General features: G+C 59.1%; 1 protein-coding gene across 1 annotated transcript; it reads right to left on the bottom strand.

Moving 5' to 3' along the window:
• Positions 1-243: 243 nt before the first annotated feature.
• Positions 244-17,611, bottom strand: P2RX1 (purinergic receptor P2X 1). Its single transcript, XM_054166499.1, has 13 exons — positions 17,383-17,611; positions 12,053-12,200; positions 11,113-11,184; positions 10,313-10,382; positions 8,847-8,943; positions 8,084-8,164; positions 5,942-6,083; positions 4,013-4,143; positions 3,277-3,367; positions 2,607-2,672; positions 1,417-1,509; positions 642-689; positions 244-372 (listed from the first exon to the last, which is right to left on the bottom strand). Exons 1-12 carry the CDS (start codon positions 17,517-17,519, stop codon positions 645-647), a joined length of 1,173 nt encoding a protein of 390 aa, XP_054022474.1. The 5' UTR covers positions 17,520-17,611; the 3' UTR covers positions 244-372; positions 642-644.
• Between the last annotated feature and the right edge of the window lie 4,567 nt (positions 17,612-22,178).

Genomic DNA, 22,178 nt, shown 5'->3' with positions numbered 1-22,178 from the left:
AGCGATGTTCTTCCCAGGGCCTTCAGGGTGCAGGATGCCCTGGCACGGTCCTGGCACACCAGGCAGGGTGCAGTGGGAGCCCTCTGGAAGTACCTGCAAAGGCAGGGCTGTTGGAGGGGAAGGCCTCCAGGGTGTCTTAGGGGCTCTCTGATGCCGAACAGGAGTTTAACCCAGCCACAGCTCTGTGCCCCACCAGAGGCAGAGCACCCAAGCAGATGCGGCCTGCCCTGGCTGCAGGGCACCGCATTGCCATGAGCTGGACGCTGCCTCTGCTGGCCTTGGGGCTGCATAGGGTGGCGACAGGGGATGACATCCTTGCTTTAGGAGAGGAGGAGAGGCAAGAGGGTGCAGGGTTGTTGATCAGTGTGGATGCTGCCAAGAGAGAGAGAGGCACAGTGATTCCTGCTCTCTTGCCACCACTGCTCCTCTTCAGGTGATGCTGCCATCACAGCTGTCATCAGCTCTGGCTCCCACACTCAGTGCTGCCCTCTGCACTTGCCTGCCCTGGCACCCTGGACTAAGCTACAGCTCAGATGTCCTCCAGACATTCCCTGGAGCCCTGCTGCCTTAGGACAACCCCCAGCCCCCGGCCCTCCCCGCTGGCAGCTGTGTGCTGGCAGGGCTGGGGAGCCAGCACTCACCTCTCACTGGGTGCTGTCCAGCTCCTTCTCCTTCTTGTGCGACTTGGACTGGGGGTAAAACATAGACAACAGAGATGATTCTTTTACAGACCTGCCCCTTTCTAGTGCCAGGGCAAGATGTGGCTGAACAGCAAGTGCTGAGCCCCTGTGTGCATGAGTATCTTCAGAGGCATTTGAGGGGACCTGGATTTGTATCCTATGAAAGGCCACAGAACCTCCCACGATCAGAGGATGATGGAATGGTTTGAATTGGAAAGGACCTTAAAGACCATCCAGTTCCAACCCTGCTGTCATGGGCAGGGACAGCTCCCACTGGTCCAGATTGCTCTTCCAGCCCGTTCTTAAACACTTCCTGGGACGAGGCATCCACAGCCTCCCTGGGCAACCTGTTCCAGTGTCTGTCCACCCGCAGAGTAAGGACCTTCTTCCTAAATCTGCCCTGCCCTAGTTTCAAACCATTGCCCCTATGGTCATGGAGAGGCTCTCAGAGAGCCCCAAATGGGACATTATCCAGCTGGAAATGCTAGGAGCTCCTGGAGTACCTGGGGACAAAGGGAGGGAATGAAGCCATTAACTGTGCCATGCAGAAGACCTCTGCCCTTCTGGAGGGATTAGTGGATGCCAGGCTGTGACAGTCCCAAGGAGTCTCAGCAGCTCAGGAAGGCTTCTGGCTGCTCTCTGTACAAATGCTGCTTGTGTTCCAGCCTCTCATGAGCAGTAGCTCACCCCCCAGCTCCCCACCCCAGCCCCAGCAGCCTCGGGGGGCAGCACTTACAGGCTCCGGTTCTGCATATTTGAACTTCTTCTGCTTGTAGTAGTCTCGGCCTTGGAGGAAGTGCAGCAGGAGCAGGTCACAGAGGACAGAGGCCTGAAGTCAGAGAGCAGTTAGGACTGGGGCAGCCCTCCCAGCAAACCTGTGTCATCTGTACTTCCAATTTGTCCCCAGATTACAGACCCCCCCAGCATGGTGCAGGTTGGAAGGGACCTCTGGAGCTCATCCAGTCCAACCCCTGCTCCAGCAGGGCACCCACAGCAGCTTGCCCAGCAGCACAATGCCCAGGGGGGTTAGAAGCTCTGCAGACAAAGAGACTCCACAACCTCTCTGGGCAGCCTGCTCCAGGCCTCCAGCACCCTCAAAGTAAAGAAGTTCCTCCTCCTGTTCAGATGGAACTTTCTGGGCTCCAGTTTGTGCCCCCTGCCCCTTGTCCTGTCCCTGGGCAGCACTGAAGAGTCTGCCCCCCATCCTGACACCCACCCATTTGTAAGCATTGAGAGGTTTCCCCCTCAGTCTCCTCCTCTCTAGGATAAAAAAAACTCTCTTCATGAGAGATGTTCTAGATGTCCCCTCAGCATCTTTACAGCCCTTTACTGTACCCTCTCAAGCACTTCCCTGACCCTCTTGAGCCAGGGGCCCAGGACTCCAGATGAGGCCCCACCAGGGTAAGAGTAGGTTAGGGTCACTTCTGCTTCAGCCCACAGCATGGTGGATTCTGAGGAGCGTACAGCCCCCAGATGTCCTTTTAGGACAGCAGGGGAGTGAGCTGGGCTCAGGACTGGGCCACTTCAGCCAGCAGACACCAAGTGCTTCCACTCCCAGTATGTACAGAGCGAGGCTTTGGCCATGGCAGAGCCTTAATGCCCATAACCAACCAGGATGCTGTATTCCTGCCGTGCATGAGGTGCTGCTCATCACCCCAGCCCCTCAGCATCAGCTCTGGCTTCAACTACCACCACAGCAGGACACCAAAGCCTGCCCTCCCCTCACTTGGAAGGGCAGCAGCTCCCAAGAGGAATTCTCACCAGCCTGTGGCCGGTAGGAACATATTTCCCTGAGCTGGGAGGCAGGAGAGAAGCTTCTTCCCCAGTTTAGCCCAAGCCCTGCTGCTCTTCACTGCATCCCCACAGATGGCCCAAGGAGAATAATTTGAGAGTCTCCATATAGAGGCTGGAAATATCTGAACTTACCACTCCAAAAATGCCAATTCCAGAGCCAATGGTGGTCATGGTTGGGATGATGTCAAATTTGCCTGCCTGAATAAAAGCAGAGAAATTAGGTGATTGTGAAAGATCAGCCCAGGGCAAGGAAAAAGGGATGAGAGAGCTGTTGGTGGGGCTCAGCTAAAGAGCCTTGGAGGAACCCAAACCTCTACCACAGGAGCTGGGTAAGAGCTGACACAAACAGAACAGCAGGAGAGGCTGGGTGTAGGCTGACACTAATTGAAATGATTTTGCTTCCTGTATGCTTAATTAAACCCAAATCTCTCTCTCTAAGTACACTGAATATTGCCAGTGGAGCCCAAGGAGGAAAGCCACCTCACCCTGTGGGAAGAAAAGCAGAGCAGAGCAGAAGAATGCAAATCAATGTTCAGCTTTTGGCAACCCCAGCACAAGGTTTTGGCTTTCCACTGTTCCCCCTCGGCCCATGGGCATGCTCCCAGGGCAGAACCCCTGCCACTGAGAGCTGTGAGCTTCCAAGTCAGCTCCCCCTCAGTGCCACCTTCCCAGCACGTCCCAAGGGCTGCTGTCAGCAGGTCACCACCCCAGGAAACCTCTCTCACTGCATTTCTTGGCCCCACCAGCCCCAGGTGCTGGCACCTGCCCGTGGACATGGCCCTGGGCCCTGGGCCCCCCTTACCTTGCCGTTCACCAGAATGTCGAAGCGGATCCCAAACACCTTGTAGAGAGTCCTCTTTTCCTTGCCTTCCTCCCTGTAGTACTTGGCATATCTGTCCCAGGGCATGGGCAGCATTAATGGCCTGCCAGGGGTGCCAACAGCCCCCTGCAACCCAACAGCTTTGGCACCTTGTTGGCAGCAGAGCAGAACAAAGATCTGGGAATGTGCTGTCCCAGACCTGCTCCTGACCTCCTTAGCCCCCCTGAAGGAGCTGGGCTGTTGACACCCTTCTGTGGCTGAGCTTCCCTGCCTGCAAGCTGGAGCTAAAGCTCCTGCCTGTGGCTGTGGTGACCTGCTGAGCCCAGGTGCCAGCAGACATCAGTGCAGCACTGGTGGCAGCTTCACAGAGAGCAGCGCCTGGAGCTCTGCCTAAAATGTCACACTGTGGCTGACCGCTTTGGCCTGTGGGGACACGGGAGATGATCCCACACCATCCCCAGTCTGTCAAAGCTTCCCTGCTCAGCTGAGCAGGAGGGTCCACCAGGGACAGGAGATGTACAGGAAAGGCAGTGTGGCAGTCTGGAGGCCAAGGGGTGGGTTAGAGCTTTTGTGCTGTCACCCTTTAGGGCAGAGAGCAGGACCTGCGAAGGCAGGGAGCGCTTGGAGGACAGTCCCTGACCCTCCACCATGCCTTGAGCGCCGTGGGCTCCTGCAAGCTGTCCCCTCCGGCTGCTGCAGCGGGGAGGGCTGTGCTCACCTGAAGTTGAAGCCTGGTGAGACGTTGCTGTCGTCGTTGTAGAGCCCGTGGAACTGGTAGAGAGGCTTGCAGTGGCGCACAGGCCAGTCCAGGTCGCAGTTCCAGTCTATGGTGATGCCAACCACTCCGCCCTGCAGCGGCAGCGGGGGCACAAGGTTGCCCCTCCCGGGTCCTGGCCGCGGGGGGAACGCTGCCTCTCCTCACACATAGCCTTCTTTGATACTCTGAGGGCTCTCCAGGATGCACAGGGCCTGTCTCAGGCCTCCTAGGCAGCCTCAGTTTGTGCCCTACACATGGCCCTGTGCAGAGGCTGCTGTCTGTGCCCTGTGTGCTGGATGCAGCACTGAATTTGTGCCCTCTTGTTCCTGACCATGCCCAAGGCGTGGTCCTGACAAACAGTGCTCGCTGCAGATCCCCTTTGGTCCTCCTGGGACACTCTTCCCTTGCCTGATTCTGACCACCCTGCCACAGGGAAAATCAAAAGCACCTTAACATTGTCGTGGAGGAGAGGGAAATGAACCCAGAGAAACCAGAAGAAAGCCTCTAAGAGAAGTGTCCACCTGCTAGGGAATGAAGCAGTCCCTCCTGAGCTTGCTCCAGGTCAAGGAGTCACAGAATGGATTTGGTTGAAGGTCATCCAGTCCAACCCTTAACGCAACACCAAACCATGGCCCTCAGCACCACCTCTCCACAGCTTTGAAGCCCCTCCAGGCATGGGGATTCCACCACTGCCCTGGGCAGCCTGGGCCAGGCCTGGGCAACCCTTCTGGGGGAAGAAATTGTTCCTCATGGCCAACCTAAACCTCCCCTGCTGAAACTTGAGGCCATTTCCCTTTGTCTGTTGCTTGCTCCTTAGAAGAAGAGCCCAACCCCCGCCTGGCTCCAGCCTCCTTTCAAGCACTGGGCAAAGCTGTGTTCCTGAGCCTGCTGAGAGGCTGCAGCTTCCATGTGCCATGACCAATGTCTGACCATCCAGCTGAGGCTGCTGAGCTGCCTCAGATGGGCTATGGCCAGGCAGCTCTAACTGTTCATGGTACAAATCAAACTAAAGTGGCCCCTGGGGATGCTGCCAGCAGCTCAAACCTCTAAAACCTCTCCAGTCTTGCAGGGGAGGTTTCAAGAAGGGCTGAACTATTGCACCATGTCCACAGAGATCAGAATCTTTAGGAGCTCACTCTGACACTGCCTTACAAGTGCTTGAGAAGGCAGCTCCCTCACATCTCAGCAGTTGGGAGTGGTTGTTCTGTTGGTGTCCCCCACCCCATGGAATGCTTTGGGTTGGAAGGGAGCTCAAAGCTCATCCAGTTCCAGTCCCATGCCATGGGCAGGGACACCTCCCACCAGCCCAGCTTGCTCAGGGCGTCATCCAGCCTGATCTTAGACAGGACCAGGAGCAATGGCTTGAAATGAGAGCAGGGCAGATTGAGATTGGATGTGAGGAACAAGTTCTGTGCCATGAGGCTGCTGGAACCCTGCAACAGGTTGTCCAGGGAGGTGGTTGAGGCTCCATCCCTGGATATATTCATTGTCAGGCTGGACAAGGCTCTGAGCAACCTGACCTAGTGGAGGATGTCCCTGCTGACTGCAGGTGGTTGGACTGGATGAGCTTTGGAGGTCCCTTCCAACACAGACCATTCCATGAGGCTCCAGAACCTCCCTGGGCAACCTGTGCCAGAGTCTCCCCAGCCTCACTCTCAAGAATCTCTTCCTCATCTCCAGCCTCAATCTCCTCTCTCCCAGCTCAAAGCCATTGTCCTCATCCTGGCACTCCCAGCCCTTGTCCAAAGCCCCTCCCCAGCTCTCCTGGAGCCCTTCAGGTACTGAAAGGCTGCTCTGAGGTCTCCCTGGAGCCTTCTCTTCTCCAGGCTGGACAGCCCCATCTCTGCCAGCCTGCCCCCACAGGGGAGGTTCCCCAGCTCTCTGAAGTACCTTAACAGCCAGGAAGGTGAAGTTCTGGCCTGACTCCCTGACGATGTAGCCCAGCTCAAAGACAGGACATAGGGCATCAGTGACCCTGTGGTAGGTGCACTTCTTCAGGTACTGCCTGGTGACACTCTCCACCAAGTTGCGCCTGTGAGTAAAGAGAGTAAGGAAGAATCTGAGTAAGCAAACAACCTGGGTGGGAAAGGACCTCTGGAGGCCCCTGGTTCAACCAACCAGTTGTTGAAAGTGGGTCATTTGTCAAAGCCCAGGGCTTCCTCCTCCTCATGCTCATCAGACCCCAGCCTGTCCTGGGCTGATCCCCAGCAGTGTGGGCAGCAGGGGCAGGGAGGGGATCCTGCCCCTCTGCTGTGCTCTGCTGAGACCTCCCTGCAGTGCTGGGGCAGCTCTGGAGCCCTCAGCACAGACAGGGACCTGGGGGAGCAGGGCCAGGGGGGAGGAGGCCACAGCAGTGCTGGCAGGGCTGGAAGCCCTCTGCTGTGAGGCCAGGCTGAGGGAGTTGGCCTTGGGCAGCCTGGAGAGGAGAAGGCTCCAGGGAGAGCTTCTGGTGGCCTTGCAGTGCCTCAAGGGGAGATCAGAAAGCTGGAGACAGAGTTTTTCTCAGGGCCTGTGGTGCCAGGCCAGGGGGGGATGGTTTGAACTGAGAGAGGGAGATTGAGAGTGGAGAGAAGGAGAAATGGTTGACCCTGAGGCTGGGGAGAGCCTGGCCCAGGCTGCCCAGAGAGCTGCCCCATGGCTGGCAGCAGTGCAGCTCAGGTTGTTTGGGGCTGTGAGCAACCTGCTGTGGTTGGGGATGTCCCTGCTGGCTGCAGGGGGTTGGGCTGGATGGCCTTGGAAGGTCCCTTCCCACCCAGCCCAAGCTGGGATTCCATGAACCTCTTTCCTCTAGAGGAAGCCTCTATGCTTTTTCTCTCTGCAGATCTTCACCTCTGCTCTGGATTTGCTGCTTTGCCTGCTGCCCAAACCCAGCACAAATCTCCTTGTCCACAGCTTTTCCATCAACCCTCTTCTCATTCCTCAGCTTTGCAAACCCTCCCATGGCCTCCACCATCACTCCCAGCTGCTTCTGGGAACACATCAGCTCACCCATGGGCTCTGCCAGGCAGCACTGTGCACCAGCAGTTCCACCTGGAACAGCTCCTGGATGCTGCACCCCACAGCTTTTATGTTTAGCTGGATTTGTCTGTCTCCTCCAGTCAGGGTGAAAAGGGAAGGACAACATCTTGCCTTCCACCCTGCTCTGCCCTTGCTCCCAAACCCAGTCTTTCTGTGAAGCCTCCCTGCACCAAATGGTTGTGTAAGACTCGTGCCTAGCTCACCCCTGTCCCATCAGTTATGCTCAGCAATTAATCAGTAGCAGTGCTCACAGGCAGGGAGCTTCCCTGTGACCCCAACTGGCTCTGGCTCAGCCCCTCCAGCAGCAGCCAGCTCTTTACCTCCCAGGACCTGTTCTCCTTGACTGTGTCCCCTCTCCTTGCTGCTGCTGGGGGCTCTCCTCTCCCAGCCACCTCTTGGGCCAGGGTCTGAGGTCAGCTCAAGGCTTTGCCAAGCATGCTGGCTGCCAGGACAGTTAACCTGGGCTGTAGCATGGGGACACCATCAGCTTAGGGAGGAGACTCCACGCTCTTCAGCACAAACAGCTTCTGCTGGCTGGTTCCAGCTCAGATACAGCATCACTGCCATCACCAACCCTCTGACACAGGGCCTGCAGCCAGCAGCACCAGTTCCAGTGCTGCCTGGAAGGAACCAATCCTAATAACCCTCTGCAGAGACCCGTGGGGATGTAAAGAGTGCCTCTGCTCGTTGTGGGGCACCAGGCTTGGCCTGGCTGCTCACCCCACCACTGTCTTGTGTAGTATTTGACTGTTGTCTTCAGGGAGGGAAAGGGAGAAGAAAATGAAGGATCAGGGGGACTATTTCCACAAGCATCACAACAGGGGAACTCAGGGGACATGCACTCCAGAAGCCTTCTTTCCTGTAACTGAGGTGGGAGAGATCAGCTAATGCAGGGCTCAGTGCAGCAGAGCAGTCCTGGGCCTGCTGCTGAGGGAAGGCAGCAGGCACCCAGCTACACCCATGGCTTCCCCTGGGGGGAGCAACCAGAAGCCATCACCACAAACCTTCCCTTACCTGGACACCTTGAACCTGGGGAAGGTGATGCTGTTCTTGATGAACAAGGTGAACTTCTCTGCTTCTGACAACAAGGCAGGGCTGGAAAACACAAGTGTGGAGATGTGTCCAGCACTCAGCTCTGGCCTGTGGGGAAAGCCCCACTTGGTGGAGAACAGCCAAACTAGAACCACTGATCTCATCCCTTCCTTTTCTAAGTCAAAGAGCACAACAAGGATCAGAAAAGCCCCAAAGGAGGGTGGAAGAGCCTGTTAGGGGACAGAAAGGGAGCTAGGTTCTGGAGGTTCAGTTAAGAAACCCCAAAAGCATAGTGAGGTAGCTGGAAGGTTTCTGAAAGACCTCCACACTTCCCATGGCTCCTTGGGGCATCCATGGATGTCCCTGGGCACATCCTGCATGGAGTGGAAGCAAGGAAGCAAAGGACTTTGCATCTACCCAGAGGTGCTCCAGAGTGGCCTGCGGAGGCTGCAGGTGGAGAACCCCCCATGGGCAGAGAACAACTTTACTCTGAAGCCAAGCAGGAGAGACAGGCATGGTCCCTGCACAGGACACCCAGCAGAGATGCTGGGGTTGAGTTGCCAGCAGGGCTGGGAGCAAACCACACCAGAAGAACAACCTCCCCCTGAGAAGCATGGACAGGGTCTGCATGGAGCCACATAGTCCTGGCAGCGGCCCACAGAGCCCCAGCTTGTTCCACCCTGCCGCTGCTGGTGCAGCTGGGATGGGGCCAGGGTGAAAAGGGAGCAGCAACCACACTGCTTACCTGGGAACATGGTCATCAACTTCAACAGGGCACCAGCCAAAGATCTCACAGGTCTTCACAGAGCTGTTGAAGTGCACACACTTGCCTGTCATGAGCCCTGTGGGGAGAGGCAGCACATCACCTCCCTGGATGCTGGGAAATCCCAGCTTGGGGTGGCTGGGATCTGCTTCCAGCTTCAGCCCTGCCACAGACGTCCAGGACACAAAATCCTCAAGGCTCTGGTGGCTCTTTATGAAAAGGGCAATAAATTGGCAATGAATGCAGCTGTGGCCTTGGGGCAGTGGCTTCCCTCCCACTACAGCACAGGGGAGCCACCAGGCACTGCTCTTCTTAAATGCACCTTAGAAAATGTTGAGCTGTCAGGAGGACAGCAGTCAGGGGTAATCATGGAACCACAGAGCAGTCAGGGTGGGAAGGGACCTCTGGAGATCATCCACTCCAGCCCCCTGCTCCAGCAGCTTGCCCAGGATCAGTGTCTAGGTGGCTTTGGAAGCTCTCCACACCAGGAGACTCCACAACCTCTCTGGGCAGCCTGCTCCAGGCCTCCAGCACCCTCACAACAAACAACTTTCTCCTCCTCTTCACATCCAACCTCCTGGGCTCCACTCTGTGCTCATTGTCCCTTGTGCTGTCCCTGGGCACCACTGAACAGAGTCTGGCCCCAGCCTCTTGCTCCCCACAGCTCCTTGAGCTCTTGCTGAGCATTGCTCAGCTGCCCTCTGGGGCTGCTCTTCTGCAGGCTCTCAGCCCCAGGGCTCTCAGCCTTTGCTCCTGCCAGAGCTGCTCCAGGCCCCTCAGCAGCTCTGCAGCCTGCCCTGGACTCTCTCCAGCAGTTCTCTGTCTCCTGAACTGGGGAGCACAGAACTGGACCCAGGACTCCAGATGTGGCCTGACCAGGGCAGAGCAGAGGATGAGGAGAGCCTCCCTTGCCCTGCTGGCCACACTCTTCTCCATGCACCCCAGGACCCCTTTGGCCTTCTTGGCCACCAGGGCACATTGCTGTCTCATGGGGACCTTGTTGTCCCCCAGCACTCCCAGCTCCTTCTCCTTGGAGCTGCTTCCCAGCAGGTCCCCCCTCAGCTGTGCTGCTGCAGGAGGTTGTTCCTCCCCAGGGCCAGGACCCTGCCCTTGCCCTTGGTGACCTTCCTGAGGTTCCCTCTGCCCAGCTCTGCAGCCTGGCCAGTCCTGGCTGGCAGCACAGCCTGAGGGCTGCCAGCCACTGCTCCCAGCCTGGGACCATTAACCAAAACCGGTTTAATCTTTTGATGCCAGAGCGTTCAGCAGCTCAGATATCCTTCAGAAGAGACAAGCAGGAGCAGCCCACCTCACCCGGCACGTCAGAAGCTGTCAGCTGGTGGTGCAAAGCAGGTCCTTGTGCCAGCCCCCCAGCCACGCAGCCGCCCCGGAGCAGGCTGTGCCCAGCACGTCAGCAGCAGCCCGCTGCGGAGCCCTGGCCCCTGCCCTACCTTGTCCCTGGCGGCTGTACCTCCCGCGGCTGCAGTCGCTGTCCTGCGCGCAGCGCCCCGCGTCCGGCAGCTGTGTGAGACAGCACCAGCCAGCTCAGCACCCTGCCCTCTGCCGCCGGCCCCCCGTCCCTCCCGCCTCACCAGGCAGCGTTTTCCCCGGGGAAACACAGCCAGAGACTCCTCTGTGCCCCACTTCCCAGCCATGGATATCCAGAAGCAGGGAAGAGGGGGATTTCATTCTCAGACTCCAGGCAGGAGCATTTCTTTGAGCCTCCAGCCTGCTCTGCTGTATCACTGAGTCACAGAATGCACTGGGCTGGATGGGACCCACAAAGGTCATCTTGTCCAGCCCCCTGCAGTGAGCAGGGACTCCTCCAGCTGCAGCAGGCTGCTCAGGGCTCTGTAAAGTTTGACCTTGAGCATCTCCAGGGATTCTTCCTCCTGATGTCCTGTCCCCACAGCCCCTTCTGAACAGACCCTCCCCAGACTCCCTGCAGGTCCCCTTCAGATATTGAAATGCAGCTTTAAGGTCTCCCTGGAGCCCTCTCCTCTCCAGGCTGAACAGCCCCAGCTCTCCCAGCCTGTCATAGGGAAGAAGACTTCAGCAGACACTGGGCACCTTGCAGCAGAATAAAAACCTTCCTGTAGCCCTCACAGGTCCTGAACTTGGACAGACTGGGGCCAGGCTCAGGCTTTTACCAACCTCTCAATGTCAGCAGAGTCTCTTCTCCCCAGTGCCACCACCACAACAGCCCCAAGTGACAGAAACTGAGCCCACTGCGGAGGGCCAGCACCTTTACCTCTGGGCAGGTTCCTTGCTTCTGTCCGGGGGTGACAATGAAGTTGGTCATCACCACAAATGAGTTGTCCCCCTGTGGAAACAGGGCCAGTTAGCTCACAGCCAGCACAGTGCTCCTGAAGGAGCCCCTGCAAGCAGCCTCTCCTGGGGCATGGGGTAGGGCACACAAACCACCAGGACATGTCCAGGTGGATGGCAACTTTCTCCCTAGCTTTGGGTCCTCCACTCTCCACTGCCGCAGCTCAGAAAGCTGGTGGTGGTCCAGGGGAGCTGCAGAGCCACCAGCCCAGGGACAGTGGAAGATCCTCCTTGCTGCCTGAGGTGCTTGTCTGGAGCCACTGGAGAAGTCTTGGTCCTTTTGGAGGCAGCTCAAACATGTTCCATCCACCATGGCAGGTCCCAGGCACCGAATGCTCCCCGGGAGGAAATGTGGGCAGAGGTTTCTGGCAGGAGCAAACTGCTCTCCACCACAGAGGCACCATGGGGAGCTCCATGGAGAGCCTACACTGAGGAACCCCTCTGCACCCCAGCATGTGGGGAAAAGCAGCTGCTGGGGGAAAACCAGCCCCAAAACAGAGTCACAGAGCCCTCCAAGCTCACCCAGCCCAAGCCTTCACCCAGCACTGCAGGCTCAGCACCAACCATGTCCCTAAGCACCAGCTCCATGCTGCTGGAACCCCCCCAGGGATGGTGACTGCAGCACTGCCCTGGGCAGACCATTCCAATGTCTGAGAGCCCTTCCAGGGCAGAAAGATTTCCTGAGCTCCAGCCTCAGCTTCCCCTGGTGCAGCTTGGAGCCATTTCCTCTGCTCCTGTCCCTTGCCACCAGGGAGAAGAGGCTGCCCCCTCCTCACTGCAACCTCCCTTCAGGAGCTGTAGAGAGCAATGAGGTCTCCCTCAGCCTCCTCCATCCACCCTCCTCCATCCACCCTGCTCCTCACCTGAGGTGGGAAGACATAGTCCACCACGTCCCAGATGTGAGGCCCCACGACACTCTCGTTGGTCAGTGTCAGCCCCTTCAGCTTCACCGAGACGGAGCTGACGATGCTGTCCTGGGACTGGTAGCCCTTCTCATAGAGGAACACCCACCTGGATGGGACAGGAGCAGGGCTGAGCATGGCCACCAGTGCTCAGCTGCAGGAGCCCTAGGTCCCAGCACACTGCTGGGGACTGGCACTGCTTTGCCAAGTCTCACCTGGGGGTTATTGGCCAAATTCTCATGGAATCATTTTGCTTGGGAAAGTGCTTTCAGACCATCCAGACCAACCATTCCCTGACTCTGCTCTGGTGCTAAGCCATGGCCCTCAGCACCACATCTCTGCTTCTTTAAAACCCCTCCAGGGATCACTTCCTAAAGCTCCCCTGGGGCAACTTGAGGCCATTTCCTCTCATCCTATCACTTGCTCCTTGGGAGCAGAGCCCAACCCCCACCTGGCTCCAGCCTCCTCTCAGGGAGCTGCAGAGAGCAAGGAGGTCTCCCTCAGCCTCCTCTTCTCCAGGCTCACCACCCCCAGCTCCCTCAGCTGCTCCTCCCCAGCCCTGTTCTCCAGACCCTTCCCCAGCTCTGTTGCCCTTCTCTGGCCCTGCTCCAGCTCCTCAGTGTCCTTCCTGGAGTGAGAGCCCAGGACTGAACGCAGGACTCAAGGTGTGCCCCCCCCCAGTGCTGGGTACAGGGGGACAGTCCCTCCCCTGGCCCTGCTGCCCACACCATTGCTGATCCAGGCCAGGCTGCCGCCCAGGGCCAGCATTCCCCTGCAGCTTTGCAACCACGGAGCCATGCCCTGGGCGCATCGGGAGCAGTGCAGGGCCTGCCGTGGCTGCGGCGGGGCTGCCCCTGCAGTTCCCAGCCCTCGGGCAGCCCTGGGGTCGGGCTGCTGCCACAGCTAAGCCGCGGCATGAACGAGGCTGCGCCGGCAGCGCTGGGGCTGGGGCAGGGCACAGCCAGCGCCCTGCAGCCTGCGGGGCTAAAAAAGGACAGGGCTGGATCCCGGCCCCGGCGCCTGGCACCGCTCCTGCTGGCCTCGCACAGCCTGCTCTGCCCCTGCCACAGCCTCACGGGCACAGGGGAGCTGGGGACAGAGCTGCCCTGCAGGTGCTGCCCCTCATGGGGACATACTGGGGACGATGCCATCAGCACTCCAGAGCTACCTGGGTGGCTGGAGCTGCCCATGGCAGGGGTGGAACTGGGTCAGCCTCCAGGACCCTTTCAACCCAAGCCAGGCTGTGATCCTGTGAACAGGGGCTGAGGGGACCTCAGGGTCCACTCCAGTGCCTGGGGATGGGAGAAGAAATTCAGCACTGCTGCCACCCCAGCTGGGAGCTCAGCTGCCTCCTGCAAGGCAGAGGCTATACTGGGTGGTGCTGGTTGCTCTGAGGGCCATACTGGGTGGTGCTGGTTTCAATGGGCACCTTCCCTTGTGCCCTCTGGGCTGCGGGCTGCTGTGAGCTGCCAGCTCTGTGGTGTTCCTCTGAATGTCTCTGTCCAGCTCAGCCTCTCACCTCATGGCTCCCTGGCAGAATTGCAGGCAGTGCTGGGCACCCTGCTGAGACAGGTCAGGATGTGGCCCCATGCTGCTGTGGAGCTGTGGTCAGGCCAAGGAGGCTTCATTTCCTTCGGGCCTGCCCACATGTGTCCTGCTGCCACTCCCCATGTGGCAGTGCCCAAGCCCTCTTCCCTCGGCCCCATCCTGGCTCAGCCCAAAGCCTCCTCACACAGGAGGCTTTCAGAAAGCAAAGCCAAAGATGGTGCTGAGTGGGGGGAGCCTGGCATCACCTGGCCAGCAGTGATGCTCAGCACAGTGGATGAGCAGAAGGCAGAGATCTCAGCAGGGTCAGGCCCAGGCCCCTCCTCAACACTGAGGGCACTGAGGGCACTGCCACACAGCCTCCAGCACAGCCAGGCAGCAGCAGGCATCCCACACTTGCTGCCAAGGGGGACCAAAGCTGCAGCCACTGAACATCTCAGAGCTGAAAAGAGCTACAGAGTCCTTTTGGTTGGAAGAGACCTCTCAAACAGGTCCCAAACAGAGAGGGACCTGGGGTACTGATTGACAGCTGCCTAAACATGAGCCAGCAGTGTGCCCAGGTGGCCAAGAGGGCCAATGGCATCCTGGCCTGCATTAGGAATGGTGTGGTCAGCAGGAGCAGGGAGGTCATTGTGCCCCTGGACTCTGCATTGGTTAGGCCACACCTTGAGTCCTGAGTCCAGTTCTGGGCCCCTCAGTTTCAGAAGGACATCGAGACACTTGAAGGTGTCCAGAGAAGGGCAACAGGGCTGGGGAGGGGTCTGGAGCACAGCCCTGTGAGGAGAGGCTGAGGGAGCTGGGGTTGCTTAGCCTGGAGAAGAAGAGGCTCAGGGGTGACCTCATTGCCCTCCACAACTACCTGAAAGGTGGTTGTGGCCAGGAAGGGGTTGGTCTCTTCTCCCAGGCAACCAGCACCAGAACAAGAGGACACAGTCTCAAGCTGTGCCAGGGGAGGTTTAGACTCGAGGTGAGGAGAAAGTTCTTCACCGAGCGAGTCGTTGGCCATTGGGATGTGCTGCCCAGGGAGGTGGTGGAGTCCCCATCCCTGGAGGTGTTCAAGAGGGGATTGGATGTGGCACTTGGTGCCATGGTCTAGTCATGAGGTCTGTGGAGACAGGTTGGACTCAATGATCCTTGGGGTCTCTTCCAACCTTAGTGATACTGTGAGACTGTGATACTGTGACCTCTCAGATCATTGAGTCCAGCCCTGAACCCAGCACTGCCAACCACTGAACCATGACCCTCAGCACCACAGCTCCAGGGCTTTTAAACCCCTTCCAGGGATGGGGCCTCCACCACCTCCCTGGGCAGCCTGGGCCAGAGCTGGACAACCCTTTTGGGAAATAAATTGTTCCTCATTCCAACCTTCACCTCCCTTGGGGCAACTTGAGGCCATTTCCTCTCATCCTATCACTTACTACTAGGGAGCAGAGCCCAACACCCCCCTGGCTCCAGCCTCCTCTCAGGGAGCTGCAGAGAGCAAGGAGGTCTCCCTCAGCCTCCTCTGCTCCAGACTGAACACCCCCAGCTCCCTCAGCTGCTCCTCCCAAGCCCTCTTCTCCAGACCCTTCCCCAGCTCTGTTGCCCTTCTCTGGACACAACTGGAAATCGATTACCTCCTTCTCTGGAGAGCTTCCAACCCCCCCTGGCCATTGTGACCCTGGGCAGTCTGCTGTGGGTGCCCTGCTTGAGCAGGAGCTGGACTGGATGATCCCCAGAGGTCCCTGCCAGCCACCACCATGCTGGGGTTCTGGGACAGAGCTGCTTTCAGAGAGCAGACCTCCAGCACTGTGGCTCACCCAAGGCAGTGCAGCAGGACAGGGGATGCCTGTGGCTGGGGAAGCTGTGGGCAGCCACACTCCCGGGCAGCCCCTTGCTAGTGGAGCCCAAGCCCAGCAAAGCAGCAGAACCTCAGGAATTACAGCAGTTGTGTGTTGCTCTCCTCTGGCCCTGGCTGTCACCCCCAGCTGGTCCTTTCTGCCCGCTCCTGCCTGCCCCTTGTAGCTGGGTTGCTTGAGCCAGGTTGCCTCAGGAAGTGCCTGCTCTCTGCTGGGTTTGCTGGGGTGCTGGGGCTCAGCCCTCGGCACAGCCAGCACTGCTCCCAGTGCCAGCAGTCTGCACCAGTGCAAGGCCCTTTGCAGTGCAGCACCCCTCAGACCTTGGCTCAGCACCAGCCTGGGATGAGGATTCCTCTGCTGAGCAGGGTGGGAGGGACTCCAGGGTTCCACCACGAGCCCCTGGGAAGCTTTTCCCCTTGTCCAGGGGATCTGTGCTAAAAGCAGGGATGGGCACCACTGCTCCCCACAGCTTCTTGCTTGTGCTGAGCCTTCAGAGCTGCTTTGCTCCCGAGTCCCAGACCCACACACTCTTTCCAGCTCCTGGCACCCTTCTGCCTGCAGCCCTCCTGCCGTGGGGCCCTGCCCAGCGGAAGGCCTCTCTTGAGGGCTGAGCCCACAGCAGCCCTGGAGGCACAGCAAAGCTTTTCGTGCCCCTGTGCCACGGAGCTTCATCCCAGCGCGGGGGCTGGGGCCCGCAGGTCTGTGGCAGCAGCGGCCAGGGGCACCCGAGGACACCATCCCCTCCTGGCTCGGAGCCTGCTCCGCTCGCTGCCTTTTTTAAGCAGCGGCTGCGGCACCGCAGCTGCCCCCGGGGCTGCCTCCCACCAGTGAAGCAAACCAGGCCTTGGAGCGGGGCTGCAGCCTGGCCCCAGCCGCTGGGAGGGTGGACAGGGAGGATTTATGGCGCTGTCCTCCGGCCGCCCGGGGCTCACAAATCACCGCGCTGGCCCCGGCTGACTCCCGCGGAATATAAATGACAATAAAAATAACAACAGATTCCCAGGCCCGCAGCCAGCAGCCCCTGCGGGCCGCGACGGGGAGCAGCGGCGAGCAGCGGCGCAGGGGCCAGCCCCCAGCGCACATCCTCGGAGCTGCTGGGGAGGACGTGGGCACCGGGCGGCCGTCTGCCAGGCTGGTACGGGACACCGGGCAGCGCAGGAGTGGCCACAGCCGGGGGCGATGCCAGCGGCAGCAACCGGCCTGCCTTGGCAGTGGGGGGACAGGAGCTCCTCTGAAGGCAGTGCCAGGCTGTGGGCAGCGAGGAGGGCACAGGAGCTCCTCTGAAGGCAGTGCCAGGCTGTGGGGAGCAAGGAGGGCAGAGGAGCTCCTCTGAAGGCAGTGCCAGGCTGTGGGGAGCGAGGAGGGCAGAGGAGCTCCTCTGAAGGCAGTGCCAGGCTGTGGGGAGCAAGGAGGGCACAGGAGCTCCTCTGAAGGCAGTGCCAGGCTGTGGGGAGCAAGGAGGGCAGAGGAGCTCCTCTGAAGGCAGTGCCAGGCTGTGGGGAGCGAGGAGGGCAGAGGAGCTCCTCTGAAGGCAGTGCCAGGCTGTGGGGAGCAAGGAGGGCACAGGAGCTCCTCTGAAGGCAGTGCCAGGCTGTGGGGAGCAAGGAGGGCAGAGGAGCTCCTCTGAAGGCAGTGCCAGGCTGTGGGGAGCAAGGAGGGCAGAGGAGCTCCTCTGAAGGCAGTGCCAGGCTGTGGGGAGCAAGGAGGGCAGAGGAGCTCCTCTGAAGGCAGTGCCAGGCTGTGGGGAGCAAGGAGGGCAGAGGAGCTCCTCTGAAGGCAGTGCCAGGCTGTGGGGAGCAAGGAGGGCACAGGAGCTCCTCTGAAGGCAGTGCCAGGCTGTGGGGAGCAAGGAGGGCAGAGGAGCTCCTCTGAAGGCAGTGCCAGGCTGTGGGCAGCGCGGAGCCTTACCCGATGATGTACGCCAGCACCAGGAGCTGGATCAGCCGGAAGGTCAGTCCCACCTTCTTGTTCCTCACCAGCACCATCCTGGGGGTGTCATACTCGAAGAGGAAGGAGGACACCTTGTCCATGCACTTCTGCCCCATGGCCGAGCGCAGCCTCCTGCAGCAGGGTGCTCAGCGCCGTGGGTCGAGGCCGCTGTGCTGCAGCAGCTGCTCCACAAGCAGGCAGCAGGAGGGTCGAGAGCAGCCGGCCCCCTACGGGCGCTGCCACATCAGGGCTCTGGGGCTTCCTCCTCTGCGCTGGGATGTGGCTTCCTCTTCCTATAAGCTCTGGGCTGGGAGCAGCTGGTGCCCTACATGGTGTGGGGGTGGGACGGGGTGCGGGACGGTGCAGGGCCACCCTACTGCCCGGCCCACGTGCCACCCACCCACGGGGGCTGCACCCATTCTGGGTAGAGACCAGCCCTGGGGATGGAGGGGCTGTGGGCAGGGACCATGAGGCATCGACGCTGGGATGAAGGAGATAGTGCAGGTCCCAGGAGAGGATTTTAGGGACTGGGGTTGGAGCAGCATCTGCCCTGCTCCAGCAGCCACCTTGAGCTGTGGGCTTCCTGTTCATGTCCCTAACCCATGTCCTGCTTGGTGCCTCAAGGAAAAGGGGTTGGGAAAGAGGAGAGTGGGGGCACAGAAACCCCAGCCCAGCAATTCAGAGCTGACCTACAGGGCAGCTGGGTGCCCAGCTTGGCCTGTCCTGTGGCCAGGCTGCCCAGCTGGGGCTTGGCTGCTTCCCAGCACTTCACTGCGCTGGGCTGGGTGCATTTTGAGGCATTTTCAGCATTTCCTGAAAGGCAGGACCAGGAGGGGGGCTGGAGAGCCAGCATCCCAGCGAGGGATGCTTGGGGGTGCTGCAGTGGATGTCACCCAGAAAAGGGCTGGGTTTGTGAGTGCCAGGCTGAAATCCGAGGCTCTGGGGTTCATTGTTGGGGAAAATGCAGGGGCTTGAGCCTCCTGGAGGGGTGGATAACCCTGACCCCATGCTGCATCCCACCAGGCAGCCTGGAGGACACAGTCCCATGGGGACGAGCTCTTTGTTGGGGAGCACCGGGGCTGAGGAGGGTTGGCTCTGGGGGAGTCGGAGGGTCTTACCCCTGCCCAAGGAGGCTGTTACCCAAAAAAGCCCAGAGTCTGGCAGCTTCAGCACTTCCCTCGAGGACAGGCTCCATCCCATGAGCCCCAGCTCATAGCAGGGCTTGGGCTAGATGAGCTCTAGAGGGGACCAGGTGGCCTCTGAAGGCCCTTCCCAACCCACACCAGGCTGTGGGTCTATGCTCTGCTGGCTGCCCATGGCCATCGAGGCTGGGACAAGGTCCCTCTCTGCTGGGGGGAAATGCTTTTGGAAATGTGGAAAAGTTGTCCCTGCTGGGATAAATCTTCCCTTTGCAGAACATTTCTGTCACCATCATCACCTCCCACCTCCAGCTGCCCAGCGCTTGGCACCTCCTTCACCTGCCCACTCCGTACTGTGCAGACCTGACAACCAGCAAATGGCTGGAACCAGTGGCTTCTCTTTGCTGGGCAAGAGGGAGAGCAGGAGGCAGAGCAGCTGAACCTTTTGTCTCAGTCTTTTGGGGACATTCCATGGCAGCTTGGGAGCCAGCACCAGGGGATCCACGTCACAAGGGCTGCGAGTCCATCGCGCCGCCGCGGCCCCGGGCGGCGTGGGGAACCGGAGCAAACATGAGCTGCTGATGGCAATCATCTCAGATTGAAGGCTGATAGAGCTATTGAGAGGAGCACACAAACCTTATAAGCCAAGATATCTGTCAGGAGAGAAGCAAAGGACTTACTGTATGAAACCAGGCCTTTTAGGGAAGGCTGCTCCCCCCTGCCAAGGCCATGGGGATAATGAAAATAGGACAGCTAAATTTAACAGCAAAATGACTGTAAAAGAGTCACTTCCAACCTCCTCGGGCCCTGGGAGTCAATAAAATGGTTAGAGCATGGCTGGAGCTAACATACCTTCCATGGGCAGATAGTTTGCACCTCCCACTGCAGCACCTCTTGGAGCCACCTTGCAGCTCAGCAGTGGGGCTGGACCCGGGGGATGCAGCTGAGGTGGTGCTGGGAGTAGGGAGTCCCAGTATGGGAGCAGCAGTGGGGCCTGGGGATTCTCCTGGGTTGCTCTCAGCACCCAGCATGGACACCTTGACCAGGGCCCCAAAGGTCTGAAGAAAGCCCTGCCTGAAACCCTGCTGACTCTCCCCTCTCCCATGCCCATCTCATTGTGCGGTTTGCTGCTCTTCAGATCACTTCAGAGCAGGGAATTTAGCAGCTTGGGGCTGGCATTGCCAATCCAACTGGCCCCACCACAGTGATGCCAGCTGTCCTCCTGCCCAGCTGCATCCCCCTGGCCCTGTCTGCAGAGGAGCTTCTCCCAGTGGTAACTCAGCTGCTCTCCTCTGCCAGCTGCTTGCAGCGGGGCAGTGCCCAGCTGGGGCTGCTGAACTGGCAAATTGCCTGCCCAGGCAGGATGGGCACCTGCCAGGAGGTGCTGAGTCCATGGGGCTGGGTTGTTTTCACAGAATCACAGAAACAGTGAGGTTGGGAAAGACCCTCAGGATCACTGTACAACCATTAACCTACTCTGCAAGGTTCACCCCTAAACCATAGCCCCAGGCACCACATCCAAACCCCCTTCAAACACCCCCGGGGTGGTGGCTCAGCTCCCTCCCTGGGCAGCTCACTCCAGAGCCTGACCACCACTGCTGGGAAAAATTTTTCTGCTGTGGCTCAGGTGCTGAGCTGCAGGGACAGAGCTTGCCTCTATTTGAGCAGAATCATGGAACCATGGAATTGTCTCTGCTGGAAGAGAGCCTTCAGATCAAGTCCAAACCCTTACCCCAGCACTGCCAGAGCACCACAGCTCCAGGGCTTTGAAACCCCTCCAGGGATGGACAGCTTGGGCCAGGCCTTGAGAACCCTTTTGGGGAAGAAATTGTTCCTCAGGTCCAACCTGAAGCTCCCCTGGGGAAACTCGAGGCCATTGCTTGTCCTATTGCTTGCTCCTAGGGAGCAGAGCCCAGCCCCCACCTGGCTCCAGCCTCCTCTCAGGGAGCTGCAGAGAGCAAGGAGGTCTCCCTCAGCCTCCTCTTCTCCAGGCTCAACACCCCCAGGACCTTCAGCTGCTCCTCCCTAGCCCTGTTCTCCAGACCCTTCCCCAGCTTTCTTGCCCTTCTCTGGACCTGCTCCAGCCCTTCACTGTCCTTCTTGGCATGAGGGCCCAAAACTGACCCCAGAATTTGAGCTGTGGCCTCCCCAGTGCCCTACCCCTGCTGGCCACACCATTGCTGATCCAGGCCAGGATGCTGGTGGCCTTCTTGTGGTCCCTGATGTGATAATCAATCCCTGGCTGCAATGCCTGATGGCAAATCAAAACAAGATAGGAATTCTTGCCCAGAGAGGTCTTGCAAGGTGCAGCCTGCAGAGATGTCCATGCCCTGCTGCAGAGGCTGAGGCACAGCAGCTGCCCTTGGGGTGCTTTTATCTTGGGTCCTGCACAGAGAGCCCAGTGCTGGCCATACCCTCACAGTCATTTCCTCTGAGCAACTTTTGCATCTCTCAGCTGCTGTCATGCAGAGCAGGAAGGAGGCCCTGGGCAGGGCCTCTGTCTGTGGTGACAAAGTCAAAGTCTGGGGGTGCTGCTGGAGGCCCAGCAGGAGCTTGGGCTGGTGCAGCAGGTCCTGGGCTCAAGGAGAAGAGAAGACTGAGAAGAGATCTTCTCAGTGCAAATATCTGAAGGCTGGGGGGCAAGAGGCTGGGGCCAGACTCTGCCCAGTGGTGTCCAGGGACAGGCCAAGGGGCAGCAATGGGCACAGACTGGACCCCAGGAGGCTGCATGTGAAGAGGAAGAGAAAATTTGTTGTGAGGGTGCTGGAGGCCTGGGGCAGGCTGCCCAGAGAGGTTGTGGAGTGTCCTTGTGTGCAGACTTTCAAAAGCAGTCAGGACAAGTCCCTGTGTGCCCTGCCCTGGGTGACCCTGCTCTGGCAGGGGGGGGTTGGACTTGATCTCCAAAGGCTCCTTCCAACCATTCTAGGATTTGATGGTCCTAAGGCTGGGTTTCCCTGGGCACTGAAAGCAGTGATCTGGGCTTGACTCCAGCCAGGAGCATGCAAACATGGGACCAAGTGGGGTGGGAGGAGGACAATGTGGGCACACAGAGGACAAAACCAGACAGTGATAAGGAAAATTGGCCCTTCTGGCTCCACTGCCTGTGGGAGGCAACAGCAACAGTTCTGAAGCAGCAGCAGAAAGAGAAGCCCTAAAGCCTCTGGGTTAGTCTCTGGGGTCACCTGGGTCAGTCAGCACTGCCCAGCACCAGGCTTGGCCTCATCCAGCACCTCTTCCACCCTAATGGCTGACGATCCACCAAGGGCAGCCCCAGCAGTGCTGTGCAGGCTTAGCACAGGGCTTAGTCCTTGGCTACCAAACCAGCTGCTTCCCCCAGCCCTGAGACAAACTCAGCCTCTGCTGGAGCTTGACAAGAGCAAGATGCAAAGAATAGGATTGTCAAGGGAGACTCCTGGAAATGTGACTTTGTCCTTGCTGTGAGCTGGGACATGGTCCTGGAGGATGGAGGTCTGCAGGGGCACAAAGGGGATGGTGAAAGCCTCTGCACAGGGCCTGAGCCCACCAGCACCCAGGAAAGCAAAGCTGTGGTAACACAAAAGCTCTTGGGGCTTTCCATGCCCTCAGAGGTTGCTTTTCCAAGAGTCTAGGGGGGAGGAACAAAACTGCTGGATGAGG

The sequence above is a fragment of the Dryobates pubescens genome, chromosome 13 (assembly GCF_014839835.1).
Source record: "Dryobates pubescens isolate bDryPub1 chromosome 13, bDryPub1.pri, whole genome shotgun sequence".
Taxonomy (NCBI): Eukaryota; Metazoa; Chordata; class Aves; order Piciformes; family Picidae; genus Dryobates; species Dryobates pubescens.
This window is presented reverse-complemented; position numbering and strand designations above follow the sequence as displayed.